This window comes from Anas acuta, chromosome 1, assembly GCF_963932015.1.
Source record: "Anas acuta chromosome 1, bAnaAcu1.1, whole genome shotgun sequence".
NCBI lineage: Eukaryota > Metazoa > Chordata > Aves > Anseriformes > Anatidae > Anas > Anas acuta.
Window position 1 is genome coordinate 138,810,184 of NC_088979.1, and position 19,645 is coordinate 138,829,828.

Genomic DNA, 19,645 nt, shown 5'->3' on the forward strand with positions numbered 1-19,645 from the left:
GCAGATGGCAATACTGAAATTGGTTAAGCAGTTTGCCTAATGACACATGACAAGCTAAAGGTAGAAAGAATAAATAAATCAATACATCCCAACACCTAATGGCAACTTTGCAATTATCACTGAGAAAAAAAAATATACCTTTCCTCTCAGCTTATCCAGTCATAATGCTGTTATCCTTTATAGACAACGGTGTGGTTTGCCACTTGCCTCTGGTTTTGAGCAAGACACAAAATACCAAAATACTTGAAGAGCCAAAGAACCACAAACAACCTCCCACCCCCCAAAAAAATCCCCAAAATAAAATCTTTCACAAACTACACTGCAAAGCTGGAAACAGGATGGTGTTACTGATGAGGTAGGCATAGCACTGCATAAAATCTAGTGGAAGTGCACTGCAGCGCAGGAAAGCACAGAGCAGCAGACCCGCTCCCTCTCATTGCCACCATCATCTTCACTGTTACACTGAGGTGACCTACAAAAAAGGCAGTCACATCTTTCAACACCTCATTCCCACTCTTTGCTGCAAAGATAGCGATGGCTGAATTCTGCAGCTCACCCTAACATCCAGAAGTCATAAATTGCATAAAAAAGCTAAAGGTTATAAAATAACACATTGTCTCTGTACGAGGACGTTGACGTAGCCAGGGGCTATGAGGGGGAAGGTGACCTTTCCCTGCTCTGGCAGAGTGTTAGTATCACACATTCAGCAGCTACAGGTACGATGGGTGTTTGAGAAGGAACCACTGCATTCATTCTCATCACTTTACCCGTGACACACTGGTTGCTGCTAAAACAAGTTGCTGTTCTATTACAAAGCCACTTAAAGGTTGGCCTCTCTTTTCAGATGAGATGCAGGCACTCAGGTTTTCAACACCCAGCCATGTGCTTGTACTGAGCTGAGCTGAAAAAAAAGTGGGAGAAGCTAGATTTGATTTGAAAATCTCACCCATTAAGCTTCCTCTACAAACATTGAATTGTATTGCATCATTTACTTGTTCACACTTAAAATAATCTAAACAACATTAAACTATCCTAAACTGTGATATAATTAAAACAGTTATGTTCTAGATCAGGCTTTTTCCCTGCTGGCATTCCTGGCTTTGGATCAATACATCTTAGTCTCACAAAATGTTGTCTAGTACATGACACAATAAAAATTGTGGCTAAAGCCCTGATATATCTACCAGTAATAGCACTATGACTTGGAAGTAAATAATAAATATGCATGACTGTTTGGAATCACAGCACTACATGGCATATCGCATACCTTATTTTAGCAACCAGATTTAGCTTTGTGCTTTTTAATGTTGATAGCAACTCTGAAACAAATATGTTAACATTATAAGTCAGTACGCTTACATATTGTCTATTAGCTTGTAACAAAATTACTCAAATTGAAAAAGAGCTGCTTAAAATCCATTTGGAGATACTCCATACTGAACAAAGCAACTGGAAAATTAGTCTACTTTATCAAGATTAGAAGGTGCTACGAATTTTAAGGATTTAAAATAAAATACATAATAGAGCCAAAATCATGACACTTCAATGTCATTTTGAGTGTTTTTCAACACTTCATGATAAAAGCAGTTTAAGATTCTGTTCCGACTCTAACCCAGAGGAAGGCGCAATTGATTTTTGAGATTTAAAAGTCATGTCTTAATGCCACAGTCAGAATCTTTCCAGCATTCAATTCTCCAGTTCAGCCTTCTCTTTGTCATGCAGAGGACAAACAGCCAGCATCAGCTGCTCATCCATACTGTCTCCTACATATAAGGAGGCAGCTAGCACAGGCAGAGGCTTCTATAGAGCTTTTTCCACACTGGGGAGATTTCCAGTACCTAAGGAACTTCCCAAGAGCATTTTGGGGCCAATGTCCTCCCTTTGGATTTGCGTGATAAACACGAAGTGCTGGGTCTCACCAGTCTCCAGTTTGTAATGCCTTTGTTTCCTCCTGGCTTTAAGAAATGGTATAGAATAGGTTACTTACAGACTTAAATAGCAAGCTGAACCTTCCCCTTTCAGTAATCACGTGATTACTAGGAAAATGTTATGCACTTGGCTTAGTTTTTATGACACTTGAAATTCTTCAATACAATAAATTTATGAGCATGTAGACTCTGCCACCACAGAAGGTGTTGTTCTCCTTCTGATGCAACAAATACCAACAGAGGAACACCCTGGAAGGACTTAGTTACCAACAATGTAGTGTATTTCAAGGCAGAGTTGTTAAAATGGCAAGTGTCACCAGCTATTATTTCTTTCTCAACTACTATTATTTTTATAATATTACATTTAATATAAGGAGGTTGCTACCCCTCAGAGTGCTTCATTCTTCTTTTCCCACGTTGATAATTTGTTATCTGGCAAAACTGCAAAGACCCACATGTGTAGGCCACAGCGTGGGGGGAGTTTCCAGTTGCTAACGGATGTTTTCACCACTGTCAGGAGGGCTGTCAGTTTTGGTATTCAGGGTGGCCTGAATATCAAAAAGCTTGCCACCCTAACAAACAACAGCAACAAACTGACTATGCAACCACACTCTGAGCAGAAAGCACCTCTCTGTTGGGGGAAAGAAATATAAGCTTCTGGTTGTTTTGTTTTGTTTTTTAAGAAGTCTTCTCTTCCCCCCAACCTCGTCCCTCAGTTGTATTATTAATGATGCTTACATTGCAAAATTACAATTTTATTTCAAAGGGATGCTTTATGAAGGTATGTTGGTGATAAACTGTCAGACTTTTTTGGCATAAGGATCTACTGAGAGCTACTTTTAAAAAAAATGAAGAAAATCCAAAGAACCCTTAGGCACCACCAGAAATAGGCAGAAACTTATAAAAAGGCCAGAGCATTGTTTTTCTTCCTCCCCTTTTCAACCACCTGTGTCCTGATCTGGTCAGAGACTGCAAATACAGTGAGCATCTCAAACCAAAAGTACCAAAAATCTGGTTAAATAACTGACTGTTTTTTGGTTAAAAAAAATGATACAGAAATGTGCATTTGGCTAGTCCACTGTCAAAAAGAAGATATTTTAATCTTCAAATCCACATGCTATATGTTTTACTTTTTTTTTTTCCCAAAACCTACACTAAAAATACGTTATCGTTTTGTATATTGTCATTTCATCCCTCTTACTGAAATACTGGGAATGAAAGAAATCATGTATCAAACTCTCTTTGTGCTAGACATACGTATACTCACAGGTATTATTGGAGAGTTATTAAATGTCACTATTCATTGAGACACAACATTTAATGTCTTTCTTACAAAAGAAAAAAAAAAACTGCCTAAAGTTTGTATCTTTGCATGGAAATATTTTAGAGCCTTACTGTGATACCAATGGCTTCTTCATCCACGCTTACCAAAAATGTACTGTCTCCCCTCTCCATATGTGCTTGGTACTAAGCACGCTCAGTTTGTATCACAAAGAAGATAACAGCAAACAAAGCTACCCAAGGATGAACCCCAAAGAAATAGATATTTGACTTGGTAGACTCTAAGCTAGTAAACTCAAAGCCTTGAAGGATCAATGCTTTCAATTATGACTTCTAACGATATCTAAACTGTTATTAATGTTTTTTTGCAGTGACTCAAATTATTCTGTTAAGAGTGGGATCATGAGACATGCTACCATGTTTTTTTATTTCCATACTTATTCTAAAAGAAAACTACGAAAGTTTAAAAATGATCTGTATTTTTTTTTTAATAGCAGGTGCTTTTAATTAAGTAAATTTGGACCATGCTATGAGACTAAAATTCAGGACATTTAACAACCTACCACTTGGCTCTTCTCCCCATCATCTGTGTAGAGATGTACATAGTTCCATAAAGCAGCTACTTTTCAAAGTTACTGAATCACAACTGAAGTCACAAGGAATTGTGTGTGCTCAGCATTTCTTTACATCAAATCAGATGTACGTATATTTATATATTTACATTGAAAAGCACCGGTCTGAAGCTCAGCATAGCACTGCTGCATGTATCTTGTCCATCAACTAACCACAATATCCTCTTTGCTAGCCATCTTCTTGTGCTTTTAAGGCACCCAGACATTAGCCCAAATCAGAGATCAATTGTCTCCATTTAGCTATGTATCTTTTCAAGCATCAAAATGACTGAGTTAAAAAAAAAAAAAAAGGCTACTAGTAACAGGAGGCTGTTGTTAACCAGCAAGCTCAGGTGGGTCTGTGTGCATAGAGATCAGAAGAAGATGCTGCTGCTGCATGCTGTTTGCTTCTCCAATGTGAATTTATAAAGGGACGTGGAAAATGCAATATCAAGGAAATTATCAAGAATTAAAAGATTAAATTCCCAGGAACCAATGAAGTCAAAGAAAAATGGAATATGGATTCAGCCCTAAAAAGATAAAATTATTTAACAACTTATTAAAACAGTTCATCATCGTAATTAAAATCCAAGTGCCTACAAGGAAGTTGCACAAGAAAGGTAATTATTTATGAGGAGACTTTTAAAAGCCATTTATTGTGAATTTGGGAGAGAATCAGTCTGAAAGAGTTGGTAGTAAAAAGAAATTGTTTGTTTATTCATAAAACTTATTTTGGTCTAGCAAACCACTCAGAATCCCTAACATCTGCTCAATGGCAGCTGTAAGTAACATTAGGAACACTCAGCCAATTTATATCTTTCCTTTTTATTAAAAAATAAACAGGTCTTTTTAAATTATTCACAAGTAAATTAACATAAAAATCAGTGCTGTAGCAACTCACATTTTGTGGAAAGGCGTCTGCAAGCTTTGTATAATCACGATGATCTAAACCTTTCTACGTTTCACTGACTACTTTAGTCTTTATGTGATGTCCCACCTAATTTAGCAAATGAAAACGTAGAAAACCTACAAGCCGTATCAGTCACAGCTATGAATAATACAGAACGCATCACTGATGCCTCAAATGCTGTATTAGCTGCCTCCTTCCAACTTGAACAGATTCTAGTCTTACCTTCCCTTTGCCTTCCACCATTTAAAACCTTCCCTCGTGCAGTCTCAGCTCTTCTCTTACTTCTGTCTTTCATGAAACAGACCTTACAATAACCTCAACTGGCACAACTGTTTGCTGAATTATTGCCAAGTAGGGAAATGCAGCAGTGTTAGTAATTAATAATTCTTTGTAATGAAAATCTGTAGCAATTCTATACATACATTGCTAAGTGCTCTGCATGTTCCTGTGTATTGTAAAAAAACAGTGTACAAAAGGCACAGGAACCCCGTCATCCCTCAAGATTTCTCTGTACCCAATACACTTAAAAAAAAAAAAAAAAGCCTCTCTTGAACATTTCAGCAGAAAAATGCATTGCATCCTTCCTCTAGGTTTCTCTCATACATTCAGTTCTTACTTCCTAATAGGAGCAACTCTCTGCAAATGAACTCATCAACTAGTTCAAAAGCATGGAGTAGCTATGTTTATTTTACCAGGATTTTTTTGGTTTTACTTTTAAGCTGCAAACCAGCATTTCTGCAGTACACTCTGGAGACAGTTAGTTTACAGCTAAGTGAGCTGTAATTCTAACCCAGGCACTGGAAATCACTGGAAATGGCATAGCTACAACAGCACAGAGTCCATCCAGCTGAAGGTCCCCGAGGAGCCTGCCTTGAGGCTGCAACTGCGCTACAACTGTAACTGAGCAAACTGCTCTGAAGCTAAATCTGGTTACAGTCAGAGAAGCTGCAAACAGTACCTGATTACAACAGGAATATAACCAGGTAGCTATCAACAGCTTGTGCATGGTGTCTTGTTACCAGAGCACCACACGAAAATCCTGCCCCTCTCCTCTTGCTGGGGACTAGAGGTCATGAGAAATGTGGCACCCCCTTCCATCACACCCCACCAAGCTGCTTTCTCATCGTGGGGCTTGGGTTCATTTCAAAGCTCCATTTATGTGGAAGGCTTTGCATTTTCTTTCAGCTATCTACATGTCCATTTTCCAGGACCAGTGGGAAGAAGGCTTTTGAAGATGCATGATTCATAATTTTGTTTTGCATAATTTAAGTCTACTGTGCTGCATGGAATATGGAACATTGCCATTTGTTTCCATTCTGGTCCTTTAGAGATGAATTAACAAATCTTGATAAATGACAAAATTTTACTTCTGCAATGTTTGGGATAAACTGATAAGTTGGATATTGGATTGGCAGTGTAGTTGCAAAGGTGACAGAAGGAAGACTTTTTGTTTATAAAAATGCCCTGGCACAGTCAAGGAGGAAGTTTTTCTACATTTCAGATTTACTGAGAACTCAACTTGAGAAATCAGCTGCAGTTGTACACTGCAGGGAAAGTCACTCTATAGCACAAATGCTAGAAGGGGAGAAACATCAAAGGTGCAACAGACAATCAGATGTCAGATCCCCATTGACTTGCCATGAAGACTATGGACTTTACTATGATCTTTGTCTTTGAAAATTTCCCTCAAAAGCAGGGCTTTTACAAGAAGCTCTGGAAAGCTGCTGCAGTTCGGTTACAAAATAGGCATGGTCAAAAACTAGAAACTGACTTATATGAGAGATGGTAAAATTAAAAACCATCATTTCAAAAATGGAATGCAAACTAAATAAACAAAACAGAAATGTTTCCCAGAGGTTGAAATTCCAAAGTATTGTGTAAAAGAAAGTACATGGTTTGCACTTTGGTAACACGAATCAAAGGAGCATAGAAAACCCAGGAGACAGACTCTAAATAATCAAAGTACCTACCAAGGAAGTCCAGGTCCCTTCACAACTCACCAAAAATACTGCAAGCAAACACTGGGGCAAGCTGGGAAAAACCATGAAGTGCTCTTTCCAAACACCAGTGAAATAAGCACATTCCAGAAGAATATTGTCATATTCTGATAGAAATATTTTCCTTTGAATAAAAAAGATTGAGAAACCCTACTAAGATAAACTTTTGAATTGCAGTTAAAAACTTATAAGGAAGGGAAAGTGTTAAATATAAGCTTAAATATTTGCAATTGAATAATCAATCCTGTTTAGCTCAGTAAAGAACATGCTTGTAGTGACAGGCAACGCAGCAGCTAACTTGGGTATTCAGCCTGTTCCTCTGAACTTAATGAAGTAACACCTGGAAATACAGTGTCAGCACTATTAAAATGTGATTTGTAAAAGTTAGTTCATATCTTTATACTGATCTCAGTATTTTTAAGATCCACTTTACTTGTAAGGAAACTACCCATAATCTCCTTAGGACTAATTTGTTTGATATGATTAATTTCTCTCCCATTTTAATGTCTCAGTATGGAACTCACTTGTGTTTTGTGTCCACCTCTTGGTACACTGCTTTGTTTTTCACTGCATTCCTGTTCCTTATGAGTAAATAGGTTTGTTCAAATGAGCATCTAAAGAGTTTCAAAATGGCCTCTTGATGTTCAAGATCATATATTCCTGGTGTATTTTTCCATTCAACATCTTTCTGTTTAGAAGTCTAATTTCACATTCTGCTATGATAGGCATATGCTTCAAAATAATTTCAGATCAGATCAGCCTGATCACAAGGCCATGCCACCTTAAAAGCAACACAAAAATCCCAGGACCTGTAACTGTAAAAGCATGCTGAGTTTATTTCCACATCTATATTAAGTTGCTGTTAAGGGACTGAATATTCTAACTGGTGTTCCTACTTGCAATCTCTTAAAAGATACTTTAATATTTCATAAGACAATTTTGTATAATTGATAGATATGGTAAATTAAATATTTATTTCTATTTTTCACTTGTTTAGTAGAATTTAACACCTGCTCCTAACACAATAAAAAAACAACCTGAAATATCAGAGAAATAAATAGTACCCTGTACGTCTATTGATTTTACATAATATTTCCATGTTTTAAAATTACATTCTCTCGAACCATTACCTTCAATACCGCAGCTTCACAGATGCAAAGTTTTTTGCTATGAAGCCGTGTTATTTTGATGGCATGTTTGACTAGAACTATTCACTGTGCAACGATTTCTGAGTCTGAAGCGATATGAAACTTCAAAAGTTTTAACTCAAATTCTAACAAATTATTTAACATAGAAACAAGGTTTCATTCATGGGGAAAATTAACGCAACAGGGGTGCTTTCTCACCTCTCTGCATCAGTTGTTGTAAATTGAAAGTATACCATTTAGATATTCCTTAATTAACATGCTCTGCAAAGATCTCGACTATCAGCAAAAGAAAAACACTATTCAGGCATTTAGGATAGTTTGTTAATAGAAGGCTGACTCCTCCCAGCAGTATGTCATACTGGCAGTACATGCCTACTCACTGTAACCTATTTCACACCAGTTTCAGAGGTTGAAGCACAAAGAATAGCCACTTTCTTATAAGTCAAGTAGCAGAAATCCTTGCAGACTAGGGTTCAAACCTTTAAAATACACCACAGGACAATGGAAGCCCACAGCACCTGTCCATGCTTTGAAGACCTGTGTTAAAGAACCAATAACTTGTTGCATGATCCTCACTGATCCCACTGTCCCTGTCTTCTCTGAGATCCAGTGACAAGTCCTGGGGAGATACCAGACTCCGTCTCCTCCACACTTTCTTGTAGGGGCATGTTGCTCATTCCACTGTGCTCAATGAAGGGAGAGCACCAAAGCATAGTAAAACAGACATACAGGAGGCATAGCAACCCTCCTCCATTTAGAAGAATGTTTTGTGTGGAGTGCTGTGAAAACAGCTGAAGGGAGGTGACCTCCCGGCTGCTAGACAGTGCCAGTCAGTTGTGCAGTGCATGGTACCATCACCCTCAAGTACCATGGCAAGCTGTGCCAGCTCCTGCCTCCACTGTCACTCCCAGGACTGGCTCTGATAATCAGAAGCTCTCTCCAGAAAATTTCCAAAATTTCTCTTGCTCAAAATTCTCCATTTCAGTTGTGACTAAGGGTATTCCGTTTTTATGCACAAACAACGGAAAAAATCTGCCTTCTAATGAGAGGAATATGTTTCTGCTTCTATCTTAATTTACTAGACATCACGGAGGTCCTATGAAATGCTCAACATCAATTTTATGCATGGAAAAAACAGAGAAGTTAACTGAGTTGTCAAAGGTGATGGCAAGCTAGGAATCATTCTGCTATTTCAAACAATCCTAGCCGTCTTCTGGTTTCCTGACCCAACCATGTTATTCTGTTGAGAGGTGCTTGGAAATAGCACAGTTTCTCTTTGTAAGTGGGGAATGGGTGGCAGGAAAGTAAAGCAGTACTGTGGATAACACAAAATCAAACAAACAGGTATATTAAGAGCAGGATGTCAACTGTTGTTGCATTGGTATGTCTTCTTTGACTTGAATAGAGGCTTTATATTGCTATTTCTGATTACAGAACACCATTAATAGAATAGGCCTTTCACAAAATTAGCAAACCGAGTCACCAGGCATCCTGGTATGGCAAATATGAACAACCCCACACAACCATCTCCCCTAGATATGGCTGTATATGCAAGCACATGGTTCAGTAAGCATATAAGTAAATGTATAACAAAATGTGGCATTGCATGCATATCTGGGTTTCTACCTTAAACCACAAACAAATGAGGCTTTACTGTATGCACTACAACTCTGTTGTCCCCTCAAAGATCCTATGTACTTCAACATTTCTGTTTCTCTTGTATATTACTTCTAACCTCTACTTACCCATACAGTATTCTGTTGCTCTTTTGACTTTACTGAGAAGATTTTCCATTAGAGCCCACCCAAGTGTTTCTTAACCATTCCTTCACATTCCTTCATTTCTGATTCCCTATACATACATAATGGAGTTCAAGACAGATTTTTAAGTCTCATTTTGCATTCCTTCCAGATCTGCTTTATTCAAGACCAATACTGTTTTTGTGTTACTACTCTTTGTGTGGACCCTCATCAGTAATCCAGACCTGAGGATATTGTGATTGCATTGTTAGAACTTTTCAACTCCAAGCTTATCTATCACGCCTACATTATTTCTAGTGATTAGCTGCACTATCACTGTTAAGCTTGTAGGCAATTACATCGTTTAAGGGAGCATCCTTGTACTGTCTTTCTGAACACGCAGCTATCTGCATTTTTATACTACCGGCTTTTTTCTTCCTCTCTTTTCTCCCCACTCTGTACCAGAATAAATCGAGTCACTTGTTCCTGTGCAGATCTCTTTTATATAGATTATATTTAAAGACTTTCCATGTTGCCAAGAACATCTTCTGATCTAACTGCTAATCCAAACTCTTTTTTATTCTATAACAACATTCAAACTTTTGAGGCAGACTGTGTTACTCTGCCGTGCTCTGTATCTTGTTTTTTCCACAGCATGTTTTATGCTTGTTCCTTGCACTGAACTTTCAGTGATGTTAACCAGAGCTGTGAACATGCAGAACGACTGCAGACTATACAGAATGTGAGACATCTGCTGCAGCAAACAGACGGTAAAGTTATCAACAACCTTAGTGTTAATTAATGTCCCAATGAGTCTCCTACAGCAGCCATACTGCGACCATTTCTACATTCCAAGGCAGTAACCAAGGCTGTACTCCTAAACATACCTGCAACACTGCATCTTCACAATGCAACGTGCTGAAGCAGTTCCAACTCTGCAAGTTCAAATTTATCTAAGTTCAAATTTAGATTTGAACTTAGTTCAACTTTGAACAAGTTCAAATTTATCTAAAAATTCTGAAGGAAGGCTTTGGACAAATGAGGTACTGTACATGTGTTCAGACAGAAGATGGCCAATGCAAACATCGTATTATGCACTCAGTAAATTGAAAGAAATTCAGAAACGTTCTTGTGCCCATGCTAGATCTAATCTGTACCACCAGAAGATCTCAGTCAAAGCATATTGGGAGTATTCTCTAACATTTGATAACACAGGTGGAAGAACTCTCTCCACACTGTGCTTTGTTCTCTGAAGACAAGCAGTCAATGCAAGAACACACTGCATTTCAACATCTACCTTTTCCTTCCAGTCAAGCCAGAACAGCAAGAAATCCATCTTGCACCTTGGACTCATTCAAGAGTCCTGCTTCATTCCTTCGAGAAAGGAATCACCACCAGACTGTGACTGAGAAAGCCTTAGTCACCAGTCAGACAATCAGTCCTCTTCCCATATATTCAGAAGAGTAAGGACTTACTAGTTTGCCCCCGGCCCTACACCGGTAAATCTAAACATCATCAGTCACCCTGGAAAGCACTCAAAGCCAGTTCACGCCTGTAGAAAGGAACTGAGTTTTAACCTGGTCTGCTTTTAGAACATGACAGCCACGCTTTACTCCTCATTTCTGACTGTCCCTTTACAGGGCAAAGTGGGTCTTTTACCAATACACAGCAATACAGTTGGTTGTGTTTTGGATGCATAAAATGAGACACAGACTGGAATCTTGTTTCCTATCTGCTGCCCAGCCTCCTGCCCTGCTTTGCCTTTCATTTGCTCTGGGCCCTAATAACTACCTTGTTAGTATCAAATTACAGCTGAAGCTGTGGACAAATAATTAAATCAAACTTGTTTTTAAGCATAATGCAGCTCAAATGCTACTGAATAGGACCCTCAACTTCTGGTACGAGCATGGGATTTAAAGCCAGGAACTCACAACTGATCACAGCTTAACTTTTGACTTGTCTGTTATGATCTTTATCTCATACTTTACAGAGCTATTGTGAGATTTATTCTGCTAATGTCTGTGTGTACATGTACTTTGAAGATGCAAAGTGCTATCTAAGTGCTAAGTATTATTACTTATTCAGTAGTCTTGTTTCCTACATTAGTAGCATCTGCACGAAGCATGCCTAGGTTTTCCATCAAATTTTGCTAGTTTGGTCTCCTCTCCTTTTTCATGAAACATTTGCTTGGTAGAACCTTTGCTTTGGACCATGACAGTCCACGTTCAGCAGCAGGAAGTGCATTCCTAACACTTAGAAGGCTGCTAGCATGTTTAAAGCCATACCATCTAACCTGGCTCCAAACAAATCTTTGCAAGATAGTGTTATAGCAACAGTTATTGGTACCTCAGAATTTGCATTCACATTACTCATGCTAAAAATGTGTCTGCATCAATGTTATCTGCAGTATATGTATCTTATTTAGAGATGGGCTAAAAACTTTGTGTAGCTTGGCATTATTCTGTGAAGTTCCACACCACATTTCTTGGACTCTCCCTTTAATCATTAAAGCGCTATAACTTTTCTTAATTCAGGACTAGCCTTGTGTGCGGTGGGATGTTCTGGTCTTCAGGATTTTTGAGGAAACCTCTTCAAGCAGTACTCCCGTGTCTTGAGTTTTCTTAGGGGGAACCCTTGTGCCACTTATTCTCTGCTTTTAGAGACAAAGATTGAGTATGACACCCCTCAGCCAGTCTCTCCCTGGATCTAAGCAAAGCCAGCCTATTTGTGAAAATGATTTATGGAAATGAGCGTGTACTAACTGGAACCACTGCAATAAGGTAGGTTGAAGCTTGGCAGGACTGATAGCGGGTTCTCCTAAGAACTGCAAAGCACATTGTTTCTTCACCGTTTAGCTCTATTATTTCTGCTTACTTTGGAATTAATAGTATCACAGGATCTACCAATTTCTGTGGGCAGATTCCATGTTTTAATTTTCTTCTTCTAAAGAAGGTTGCTTCAACCATCTCTCGATACTTTTTACAGGCTTCTTTGTGCTAGAGACTCTAGACATTAGTTTGCTTTAGCAATAATTCATTCCCTTTCTAAATTCAATTTTTATAAGACTCAGTATCTCCACTTATTTGAGTAACTGCTTAATGACCTACAAAAAATTATTTGAAACCCATATGTTTAGTAGAGCTGCAGAAGAGTATACATCACTCCTTCCTGATCTTTACATAGGTACTTGTTTAGTTATTTATAATGAAAACAAATATCTTTCATATGTCACTGTTGTATTTCCATCAGCTTCCCAAAGAATGAGGTAAAGTGAGATGTACTGTGGAGACCAGCTTTGACAGCTAAAAATGACAGAGGAAGTTTTCACTTTTAATGCAAAGTATATTTATTTAGTTACTTCCGCCACCTCTCCTCCATTTGTGTACCTTAATGAATACAAATTCTTATATAGAACAATTAAGTTTTTATAATTAGGTAATTTGGTTAAAACATCATTTTTCAAAATAAAAACCTTATATATAAACTGAAATATGCAATTCAGTCATCCACATCTTTACTGAACCTTTCCCTTCCCACTTCAAACTTATCATCTTCCCCCTCCTTGTCTGACTTCTTTGGCGGTCTTTTTTTTTTTTTTCCGACACAAACATAAAGGCCTCTCTGCAATAATAAAACTGTGTACAAGACCTGTTTTTTATTTCCTTTTCTCTCTCTCTCTCTTTTTTTTTTTTTTTTAAGGCACCAAGGTGAAGAAACATAGTATATATGTAGATCCCACTGGTACTGGGGAACCAGGCACTCCCATTTGTGTTCCTCAGAACTGTTTCTTCAAAGAGGCTCCAAAGATGCAGATTTGAGTGTTTTCTGTAGAAATGAACCTGACTCACACAAGTGTACACAAGACATTGAAAACTACTGATTAGTTTGCTCTGCTCAGTGGAAACTTTCTGGTAGAATCGAAGATGCAGTGAGTTACCCTTGGGAAGCTCAAGCACTCAGACTCACCATCAACACCTCAAGAAGCTCAAATAGTGGCAGTGCACATTACACAAAATGACCAAAAAAATCCCCGATTCATTGCTAAGAACTGATCTCAGTCAGCGTTCTGAAAAAAATGTACTACTTTGGTAGTCACACAGAGCCACGGATGTGCAGTTCTTACCTTCTCCACTATCTCCTCCTTAGCACTGCAAGAATTATTCTTGCCAGCTGACTCACTGTCCTTAGAGGGCTGTCAGCCTCTTCCAGCAGCACTCAGAAATAGATACTTAAATATTCCAGAAGAATTTTTAGCACGTCTGTCAAGTTGGTAAAGGGTTGGTTAGAAGAATTTAAGAGAACTGGGTGCCTGTTTCCATTCTGATGTCCTTCTCCCTACGTACTGCTCTAGAGAAGGAAGAAAAAGTAGACATGGTACTTCAGAGATATGATTTCAGACACGGGAGGAGCCTAATAGAGGCAAATGATTATATTTACTTCAAATAGATGCGGGTTATTACTGTATTCGCTGTGAAGCCACACTTTTTCCCCCAAAAGTTCTGGCAGGTGCAAGGATTAGCAACTTATACACAGGCATGTTGTACAAAGCACGTTTTCTACAGCTGACCCCTGCCACCAGTGCATGGCTGGGATCTGTATTTCTTGCTGGGCTCAGGAGCTCACCGGGGTGCAGTGAATGATTTCCACCAAGTCCTGCAAGGACTGGGCTTCAGAGTACAGCTACAGATGTGGCCTATGCTATCACTTTTGAGCACAGACGTGTGCAGGCACACTGCCCCAGCCTGAGCGTGGCCCTTACTGTTATCTTAAAATCATAGCATTATCTTAAAAACCCCAGTGGAGGGGCACACCTTTTACCTTTTGCCATACTTTTTCAAGTCAGTTATAGAATCATCTGTGCAGCTGGCTTCTCCAGTGGCTGAAGCCCCGCTTGCTACCTGAATCAGACTAAATATAACATGCTGTTCTTCCCAGCACACACCCATCATTCCTTAAATCAGTATAAGGAAGCCTGTACACAAATTTTGAAAAGTTACTCAGGAGAGGAGACATCTGCATTGCATTCCCTGCTCAGTTAATTGCTTTGTGCAAAGCAGAGCAACTTTATCAGGAGGGACTGAAAACCTTAATGGCAAATACACTGTAAAATTCACCTTTGTGTGTGAGAACAACCACGGAGTGCCCAGGTGCCAGACATCCCAGGGAAGCTTTTTAACCATGGAGCTAGTGCTAAATCAGCACTGTGACACCTTCCTGTCCCCAACCTTCTGAGTCTCACAAATGAGACAGATGGGAAAAAAATATGTATTTTAATAAATGTTACAACACAGATCAGTGCTTCAGGACCTAGGTGAGAGTGTGCATGCCCAGCAACAGTAATGTAAATATCAGCACAGATAGGATTTTGTGCTCCCTACACGATAGACTTGCATTATGTGCTGCACAGTGAAAACAGTTTAAGGATTACAAGCCATGTCCTCAGCTGCACGGATACAACTGTATACAAGGCAGGTCAGTAAACCAAATTGTTGAGGGGGTGGCAATTAGAAAAACAAACAAAAAAAATCAAAGCTAGTTACCCCTTTCTGACGTAATTTGTATCAGCATTTCTTTGATAACTCAGTTTACTGTGCAGCACGATGAGCACTTCTAACACCATAGCTGAAGGAGCAGCAAATTTGCAGGCAAGTACAGGAACAAGTGGCCAGAGGTAGCAAGAACTTCTGAAGTAAGTTTTGCATTTGAATCCAATATGCTACATAACTAATTTCTCCACATAAAATTAATCACTAGATTCAGGGTTATCAGAGGTGTTCTTTTTTACATTCAAATGAAAGTTCCCTGGACCTGACATATCCACTAGATCAGCTGCATTTTTCCTTTCTTTCTTTCTTTTAGATCATAACAGCAGCTATAAAAATATATGGACACTAAAGCTAGAAACTAAACCTACCATGCGAAATTACTTTCTCCCCAAAATATTACACATATGCATATCAAACAAACTTCATCTGGAATTTGAGTTTCTCAGCAGTTCTGACAAGTCAGTATCTGAAAATCTGGCCTTCAATACATATGTGTAGAACAAAAATACATTCTTATTTTTACACTTACAAAGAAAAAGCAAGAGACTGAAATAAGAAAATTACTGCAAATGCTATACAGATAAGTATCTTATAAAATGAGTAACTATGCAAGGAAAAATCATTAACAACAGGGCCATCTGCTGTATTTCAAGAAAATTACACCAGCAAAAAATCTGAAAACATTCTAATGCTTTACAAACTGAATTCATCAGTACCGTACGTTACAAAAAGGGATGATAATTATTAGTATATCAGTTTAAATGACAGGAAATATTTTTCTTATACCTCTTCTAATTAAAAGCAGCATTTGATAGCATAATACTGATACTCTGTACCTAAGGATACTAATTGACATAGCAGTAAAAAATGCCTCCCATTCCATTTGAAGTAGATAAGCATAGTGTTGTGGAAGGAGACAGTGAGGTCAGCAGCAAGTTGAATATTTATTTAAATACTGGAAAAACACTCAGATGACTTTTCTTGTTCTAAAATAAGAATAAATCCTAGGTGTGAAGAGCTTACACTAGGAAAAAAAATCAATGCAAAAAAGAGGGAAAATTTAGTTAGAAGACAGACTAACGCAGTGGTTCTTAGCACTTCTTTACATTTCTCTCTGTCAATATTCATGAGGTACCCTATTTCAAATGTGGTAGAAGAAGCAGGTCTTTAGAATGGCATCCAAAGAACGTTTTGCATCTTGGATCTTTGCATCTTTACAGTGAAAAAACTGTATTAGACTACAGCCCTGAAATCTTGTTTAAACTAAGTAAAATTGTACCAGCACTGGTCCAAAGTTGCAGAGGAATATACTGCTATAAACCTAGGCTCAGGTGGGTGCTTTGTTCCATTCAGAGTCTGCAATGGCTACAGCTATGCAAAAAGTAAGACCTACAACCTATATACAGCCCCTAGAAACTCCATCCTGCTCACGGGAATGTGTTTCTTAGCTGAAAGGTTCAGCATAAAATACAGGCATGCTCCTAAACATCAAGAGATGTAATTTAGTTTTCAAAGGCAGGGAAGACTGAACACCAATTAATAGTGAGTGCCCCGATCTTGAGTGGTCCGGTTATAACCTAGCACATTCCCACACCTGCTGTAGCACGTGGTGTTCTTCCCCTTGCTGCATTTCCAGCATAGTTGGGTACCCAAATCACACTCTCACAGAGGTAGTTAGAAGTGATCACAAACAAGAAGGGGAGTTTTCAGTGGAATCTTCACAGAGAAATTCCCAATGCATTTAAAATAGGTTCACAAGCCACCTGCCTACCACCCTACATCTGTATGCTCACCAACACTACCTGGAAAATCTACCTCAAATGTATGTGCCCTTATTAAACATCCCACGGATCAGACATTTGACAACATTATTTTTCCTACAAATCTTGTCGTTTAGCAGTTTTAAGTGTTATTTAACATTTCATGCCGTTTTTGTAGGTTATACAAAACAAGTGACACTTCATTACTACACCTGCAACTTCAGTAATTGCTGCATAATAGTTTTTGCCGACTATAGGCAAAACTAAACTTTCACGACTAGAATTTTTTAGGCTTCATGAATAATATAGCAAAGACATTCTTAGCTTAAAAAGAAGAACACACATATATTTACCTGCCATCATAGCTATCATGCTGGCTTTGTAGACATTAGCAAGGGACCCCAGTTCACCCGTCGCTAGGATTGTTTTCATGTGAGCTTCTCCACAGGCCTCACGGCACTGGCGGATCTCCTCATAGAGACCTGTGGATAAAAGCATTTGAAAATGATCAAAGTTGGCTGAGAGACATTTTCAAGTATGGCTGTAATTTCCACTTCTGGATTAATTTCCAATCTTATAATTAGTCATAGCACTCAAGAACTTAAGTTTTGTAAGTTCAATAAATTACATGACTGGAGGTAATTAACAATGCCACACAGTTTCAGACTTAACTTAATAGCTATTAATGTCGTTTCTCTCAAAACTAAGAATGTGCACAGTATGCCAAACACTCATGAATACATCAGGAGAGAAAAAAAATGCTATGATATTCAAGATTGATTTTAAAACAGCTTTTTCAGCAATAAATTCAGTACTAAACTGAATCAGTACTCAGAGACGGTTACGCTTTCCTGTGCACATCATGACACCATGCTCCCTGCCCCCTTCAGCCATCCATACCAAAGGGCTCAGCCTACAAGACAACAAAGGTGTGACTGAGTTGTCTAATTACGGACCTCAGTGCCACTCGAGATGCCCTGACCTATCCCCCTCTGGCTTCCAGCTGCTGCTCCTGGAGGCACCACGTCTGCATTAGGTCCTGTCGTACCTCCCGGAACCATGGGGCAGTCTCAGGGTCAGTCAGGGACTTCGATGCCTGTGTTTAGGCACCCGAATCCCACAGAAGCTTCTTGAAAATATGAGTTTCCTGAAAATATGCAGCCTAATCAACACAGGCTGCTAACACGCCTGGTGAGGAGAGCCTGAGGCCTGAGATAGCACCTTCATGGATCAACGACTGCACAGCTCGGTGTTCACGAACCATCTCAGGTCACTGCACTGCCCGGGGGTGACCGAGGACATGGGTTTACTGCATTTTTTCAAAAAAGTTTAGAACTTGCATACCTGGTCAGGAAATGCAATGTGGGGAGCACAGGAAAACCCTCCCACCCTTTTTAGCAAAAATCAACTGTTCTCCCCACAAAACTGTAAGCACAGGAAGATTAAAGGAGCTAGAAGTAATTGAAATGTGAGTGCTAGAAGCTGACCACTTGGGGATGATTAGTGTTAGTGGTGGGCAAATGCAGCTCTTACAGTGTACAGTCAACATTTCCAGAATCTGAATTAGAAAAAAAAGAAGAAAAAAAAAAAGATATAAAACAAGCAAACAGGATCCTTTGTAAGAGAGTGCTTTATACAAGCTATACTTAATCTTCAAACACACAAAAAAATAAATTAAAAAGTTAATTTATAGGAGGTAAAAACATGGCTTTTAACAAATCCGTCTTGCTAAAAAATGTCCGTGACCAATTTTTTTCAGCAATGCCGGCTTTCTTTTCCCCTCAATCCTCAAGCAGGACCTGGAGCCATACAGGAAGATTCGCCATCCTGCTGCATGGCTGGACCTCCCCTCCACCCGCTATGCTGCCGAATGCTATGGATGCTGCTGGCACACCAGGCAGCTGGGGCTGGGATCACTGCGGTGGTCCACCGAGACACGCTACACACATTAGTAGACAACTGGCTAATGCACTTAGCAAGTCCCTTTATAGACACCAGGTTTCACCTTGTTTCTCAGTGTGTACCAAAGGTGTGAATTAATCAGTACTAGCATGCAGTCTAACATGTTTTATTGATCAATTGATGATACTCCAGAAACCTTCTACATCAAATCAAGTCTCAAAAAGGAAATACAAAGAACCTGTGCTATTTTCTTGTGCATTTGATAACACTGCTCATGTTAGATCCAAATGCAGTCTCTTTTTGTGGAATGACTCTTTCCCAAAGCCTTCGGAAAGCCAGAAAAAGCGGCTTTCATGTTCTAGTTATGGTAACAACAAGAAAAGATTCAAGTTTTCTCTACCTTTAAGATACACTGCCAAAAAAATGTCAAAACAAAATCAACAAAATGTACATTTAGGTTGGATTCCATGAAAAGGAATTATATCCCCCTAACTGTTTTTCACTGAAGTTAGTACTGCAGCTACTAAACTCTCCCTATTGTTGGAAAGTACTTTTATATGCAATTAGTGCCAAGATCATTTGAAGAGTCTAACTGTCTGACAGCATGCATCAACCCACAGACGGTAACAACTCAGGATCTTCAATCATCTGTGTCTATCAGGTTAGACGAGGTGGTAGAACAGTAGGTATGTTTTAATGGGGCCGGTGTGTAGGTAATAAATACTGTTCTCTATTCACAGACCAATTATTGCAAACAATATCTGGCACCTATAGGACATCCTCAGCCTTACTGTAAAAGCAGAAATAGAAATGCAACTACCTC

General features: G+C 38.9%; 1 protein-coding gene across 3 annotated transcripts in view; it reads right to left on the reverse strand.

Moving 5' to 3' along the window:
• Positions 1–19,645, reverse strand: part of DERA (deoxyribose-phosphate aldolase) — a 52,129-nt gene that overhangs the window by 11,852 nt on the left and 20,632 nt on the right. Inside the window, exons 6-7 of one of the 3 annotated variants that reach the window (XM_068659823.1) lie at positions 17,274–17,402; positions 13,816–13,961 (exon numbers count right to left, since the gene is read on the reverse strand). In XM_068659823.1, coding sequence (XP_068515924.1) covers positions 13,897–13,961; positions 17,274–17,402 — 194 coding nt within the window. In that variant the 3' untranslated portion in view covers positions 13,816–13,896. Of the gene's footprint in view, positions 1–13,815; positions 13,962–14,905; positions 16,185–17,273; positions 17,403–19,645 lie in introns of those variants that run through there. The other 2 variants (XM_068659832.1, XM_068659816.1) reach the window with 2 other exon arrangements.